This window comes from Grammomys surdaster, unplaced genomic scaffold, assembly GCF_004785775.1.
Source record: "Grammomys surdaster isolate TR1022 unplaced genomic scaffold, NIH_TR_1.0 126278, whole genome shotgun sequence".
NCBI lineage: Eukaryota > Metazoa > Chordata > Mammalia > Rodentia > Muridae > Grammomys > Grammomys surdaster.
The window spans coordinates 4960245-4965996 of record NW_021621078.1 but is presented as its reverse complement, the minus strand read 5'-3'; the positions used below and the strand labels follow the sequence as shown (position 1 = coordinate 4965996).

At 49.5% G+C, this 5752-nt stretch overlaps 1 protein-coding gene across 3 annotated transcripts in view; it reads left to right on the top strand.

Moving 5' to 3' along the window:
- Sez6 (seizure related 6 homolog) overlaps positions 1 to 5752 on the top strand; it is a 47670-nt gene that overhangs the window by 18261 nt on the left and 23657 nt on the right. For all 3 annotated transcript variants that reach the window (XM_028759379.1, XM_028759378.1, XM_028759377.1), the window contains exon 2: positions 4598 to 5260. In XM_028759379.1, the coding sequence (XP_028615212.1) occupies positions 4654 to 5260 (607 nt within the window). In that variant the 5' untranslated portion in view covers positions 4598 to 4653. The remainder of the gene's footprint in view (positions 1 to 4597; positions 5261 to 5752) is intronic.

The following is a 5752-nucleotide window of genomic DNA, read 5'->3' as shown; positions in this document are numbered from 1 at the left end:
TCTCTCTCTCTCTCTCTCTCTCTCTCTCTCTCTCTCTCTCTCTCTTTCTCTCTCTCTCTCTCCACTGTTCTCATCACCACATAGCCCTGATTGTCCTGGAGCCTGTAGACCAGGCTGGACTCACAGGAGATCTGCTTGCCTCTGCCTCCCTGGTGCTGGGATTAGAGATATATAAAAACCTGCCCCCAGACAGAACTGACACCAGAACAGGTCTGTGTGCCTGTACTCTAGTACTACTGAGTAAAGTTGGGTCCCAGGCTCAGATGTGCTTTGGGAATGGAATAGGGGCTCTCTTGGTTCTAGCCAAGCCACCTTCCCAAGGGCCAGGATCACTTCCAACCTGCAGAGAGACCTTGAATGCATGCACTCCTCCCTGTTAGCTTGTGCCTCCTTCAGAGGACTGCTGGGAGCTCCATCACTCCCTGCCAAGGCCCGAGTGGTCTGGAATGACTGGGTGCCTTGCCTGTTACTCTTTGTTTCTAATCCTCACACAGCCATTTTGAAAACTGTAAAGACCAGGACTATTCTCTCGGCCTTCTCAGATCTGACAAGATTCTGTATGAACTGAAAGTGGAACCAGCATCGGCTGACCTTTTCTTGGCAGTTGAGGATCTGGGGAGTCTAGTGGGCCACAGGCAGAATGTGCGTCACCTCTTCAGTGACGTGGTTAAATGAGTGAGCATAATCAATAGTGAGCGAGCTAGTCGAAGATTGACTGTCGGCTCCAGCACTGGGCAAGTCTTTGCCTTGCCCAGCTGTCGGTTTTATGTAACACATGAGGAAGATTCCTCTATCACCAAGTTGCTGTGTCAATTAAATAATGCAAGCTTTCTGGGGTGCTGTCACTTGCCTGCAGAACTGGCACGTGGTGGTAGAGGCAAGAGGATCCATGAGCTAACGACCGCCCATAACCACGTGGCAAGTACAAGTCCAGCCTGGGCTACGTGAGACCCTAGTCTTGAAACAAAAACAAACAAGTGAAAAAGCAATGCAAAGCAACAACAAAACCATCTAGCCCTAATCCTCAGAAAGGTTAAAGCAGGAGGGCTGAAAGCTTAAGGGCATCTTGGGCCATATAGCATGATATAATAATAATAATAATAATAATAGAAAGTCTCAGAGGGAACTGGCTTAGCAGTCTGGTCCTTCAGCACCTCCTTCAGCTGGTCCCTTGAGTCAGCCCTGAACATTAAATGTAGCCAGGCAAAGAGAAGCCCTGACCTCTTCATCACAACCCTTGGGACCCCGGTGACATGCTACAGACCCTCAGGCCTCCAACAGTCACCAAGGTATCTGGAGAGACCTCCTGCAGACGTGGCTTATCTCCCAGAGATTATCTTACCCGTGCTGACAGTGGGTGGCTCCCGCAGGGAACAAGTGGCGGCCGATTTGGGAATCAATTTGCTCGTTTGATATGCTATCTCGATCTCATTTAACCAAGTGCTCGGTCCCCCTAGATAACACAATCAGCTCAATCGACAGTGACGGGAGGTGCCCATTAGCTCCATTCCATTGCACAGCACCCACCTGACTGCTGGCAGGAGAACGGTGCCAGCTATGGTCACTTCCTGAGGCACAGGCTCTCTGTGCGTTCTCTCTCTCTCTCTCTCTCTCTCTCTCTCTCTCTCTCTCTCTCTCTCTCTCTCTCTCTCTCTTCCTCCTCCCCCCCAAGAGTCCCACAGGTGCCCACCCTGAGAGCCACAGGACACACTTCTTGATAGGCACCCCTGGAAGATGGACCTGGAACAATAGAGAGTTCCGGGGACTCCAGCCTGAGTGTCACAATAAGAACAGTCACTGGCAAAGACCGAATGACATCTGGAGGGGTGCAAGGAGGAGAGAAAGTAGCTTTGTCCTGGCATGTCACAGGTACTACCTCAACACCCCTCCCCCCTGAGCGCCATGTCACTGATTTAGATGAAAGACACCCAGCACTGTCGGACCATCTGCTCTGGGGGATACGAGCCTGGCTGGGTATCTAGTTTGGACACTGTGATATCAGAGCTTGGCACAAATGCCAGGGCACAGATGGGCTACTTTAGTGGGCATCTCAGGATGTAGCAATTGGTCCAGGTTTTCAAGGCTTTGAATTGGTTGGACCTCATGACCCAGAAGACTAGAGAACCCTCCAACCTAAACCTGCCTTTCCCACCCCAGTTTTCTCCCTCCTCCCATTTGTCTGACACATCAGAGCTGTGATGGTCTCCTGAACAGAATGTAGCCCATCTGCCGCTTCCTCATGCCTGCCAATCCATGGGGTGGGTGTGAGCCCGTGGAAAGACAGCCCCTCCAGCAGACCTGTAGTGGAACCAGCCTCCTTGCAAACTCTGCTATCTCGCTCCAGGTAGACCTTCTTTCTAGATCCTCACGGAGGCCATTTTGAGAGCTGTAGAGATGAGGAATATCCCCCCAAGCCCAGCCTTCTCAGAATTGACAAGATTCTGTATGAACTAAATACGGAGCCAGAATCTACTGGCCTTTTCTCGGCAGTTAAGGATCTAGGGAGTCTCGTGGGCCACAAGAGATGATGTGAGTCTTCTCTCCAGTGATGTGGTTAAATGAGTGAGCATAATCAATAGCAGAACAATCTATACTGATGACCAGAGACAGGAAGTAAGTCTCATTTTCTGTAGCCTGATTGATTGGCAATGGCTGCCTGGATAACTGTTGAGAAGGATTTCAAGCCTCATGTGACCTTAGCAAGAAATTATCAAAACTGATCGGGGACATATGCTATGAATGGATGGGTGGCATCCCATTCCATCCCTGTTTAAGACCCTGTGTAGCATCCTAAGGAAGCTAAAAGAAGAGGGCATGGTCATGCATGGGTGTATGCCTGCTATCCCAGCACTCAGGAGGTAGAGGATTGTGAGTTTCAGGCCAGTCGGAAGTCTGTGGAGTGAGACTGTGTCTCTGAATAACAGAAAGGAGGAGGTTAACAAGACATGCTAGGTGGGAAAAGGAAATAAGACCGAAGTTCCATTTTACAGATAAGAAAACTAAAGTTTAAAGGCTGTAGGCCCTTTGACCAGACCACATAGCCCAGAGAAATGGACCCGAGTGGATCAGAAGCCAACTCTGCTTCAGAACTTGGGCCTCCCCAACTGCACTACTCTAGAAAGACCATAAAAGTCAGGAGAGTCAGGTGACATATGCCCTTCAGCCCAGCCAGCACCTGCAAGGCAGAGACACTGGAGTAAGGGTGCAGCCTAGGCTACATAGCAAAGTCCAGGACAGCCAGGGCTATATAGGAAATCTCAGTTTAAAAAAAAAAAATCAGGAAAAAAGAGGAGAGAAATCATTTTGGGGGAGGGTAGTGAACTGGGATTTCATGGGGACTGAGCAAAGAAGCCAAGCATGAGAAAATCTAAAACAAAATTCCAAATATGTAATGTTTCCTGAAACTAATGACCAGCAGTTTTACTGGGAACAGGACATGAATTTGAATGTCTTGTAATTTCAGCTAGAAAAGCCACTGTTGTGTGAGACATTACTCTTGGTTTTTTTTTTTTTTTTTTTTTTTTTGGTTGGGTTTTGTTTTGGTTTTTCGAGACAGGGTTTCTCTGTGTAGTCCTGGCTGTCCTGGAACTCACTCTGTAGACCAGGCTAGCCTCGAACTCTCGAACTCAGAAATCCGCCTGCCTCTGCCTCCCAAGTGCTGGGATTAAAGGGACATTACTCTTGTTAAAATCCTCGTCTCCCCCACTTACACAGGGTCCTAGACTCTGAACAAGGTACTTCCTTCTTCTTTTCTTTCTTTTCATTTTTTTTCTTTTCTTTTCTCTCGAGAAAGGGTCTCTATGTAGCCCTGGCTATCCTACTCATTATGTATATCAGGTTTGCCCAAAACCCTTTGTCTCCTGCATGCTGGATCCAAAGGTATCTCTACACCTAGCGTTTCTTTTCTTTCCTTTCCTTTCCTTTCCTTTCCTTTCCTTTCCTTTCCTTTCCTTTCCTTTCCTTTCCTTTCCTTTCCTTTCCTTTCCTTTCCTTTCCTTTTCTTTTTCTTCAGAGACAGGGCTCTGTCCCCATGTATCGCTGACCTCAAACTCACTATGTAGTTGAAGCTGACCTTGAATTTCTGATCTTCCTGCTGGGGTTACAAAGTTCTTAGTTTACACAGTGCTGGGAGAGAGCCCAGCACTTCATGCTTGGTAGGCAAGCATTCTACAAGCTGAGTTACAGCCCTTTCACTTGCTCTTCTTGACCCATCTCCTTATAAGTAAGACAAGGCCTTTGAGGTACATTAGAAATGGCAAATTTGTATTTGTCGTGTCATGACTTCCTAGCTAGCATTCTGTGTTGAGGAGGATTCTGAAGCTGAATCTGGAAACAGCAAGAAACAGTGCAATGATCGATTTGTAATGTCTGTCTTGGTTGCTGGAGTAGAAAGGATAGCTCATGTGCCATCTTTGAAGTATGTGATGTCACCTTGCTTCCAGCTCTAAAATTTTATAGCTCCATGATTCTCAACAATGAGCACACTCTCCAAGGCTCTCTGTCAAAAACAAGATGGATCTGCTCCTGCCTGTGCTGGGTGGGATGCTGTTCACTGTGGCGTAGCAGGAGAGCCTCTGATCATTCATTATTATTTCAGGACTCTCCTCAGAGGCTCCAGTCACGGGGGAAGGTCAAGCCACGGGCATCAGGGAGATGGATGGGGAGGAGACCGCAGCCCCTACACCTGAGCAGTCAGACCGAGGCGTCCACTTCGTCACCACAGCCCCTACCCTCAAGCTGCTCAACCACCACCCACTTCTGGAGGAATTTCTTCAAGAGGGGCTAGAAAGGAACGAGGAAGCGCCGAGGCCAGCACTGCCCTTCCAACCAGACTCACCTACACCCTTTACTCCAAGCCCCCTTCCCCGCCTCGCCAACCAGGACAACCGTCCCGTCTTTACCAGTCCGACTCCAGCCCTGGCTGCGGCACCAACCCAGCCCCACTCCAGGGAGAAACCTTGGAACCTAGAGTCCGAGCCCCCTGAGGTTTATATCACATCTCCCCTTCCTCCAGGGCCAAGTATGGCAGTGCCCACGCTGCACCCAGAGGACAGACCCAGTACTACACCCCCCAGCCAAGCATGGACTCCAACCCAGGAGGGTCCTGGAGACATGGGCAGACCTTGGGTTTCAGAGGTCATGTCTAAGACCATAGGGCTTGGTATCGAGGGGACCATTGCCACCTCCACAGCTTCAGGGGATGACGAAGAGACCACCACCACCATCACTACCACTACCGTCACCACAGTTCAGCCATCAGGTCAGCTGCCTGCTGGCTGGCAGGGCTGAAAGTGAGGGTGGAGGGCACACCACGCTCCCTAAATGCCTCTGTTTCTGACACTACACCAACCTGCTGGACCTTTTGCAGCCAAGGGTCAGCCTGTCTAAAGCATGTGGATTGGAATCAGATAACTCCAAGTTCAAGATCTGATTCTTCCAACTGTGACACAGTCCTAGGCCTAGGGGCTTTACTCAGCCTCTTAGAGCCTCAAGTACAGAGTAGTGATCAGAAACCCTGGGGCTGGAGAGATGGCTTAGTAGTTACAAATGCCTGCTGCTTTTGCAGAGAATCTGGGTTCCTAGGACCCGCATGGCCACTAACAACCATCTGTAACTCTAGTTCCAATGGAGCTGATGCCCTCTTCTGGCCTCAGTGGGCACCAGGCACAAAGGTGGTGCACATACATCCATGCAGGCAAAACTCTCAGCACACACACACACACACACACACACACACACACACACACACACA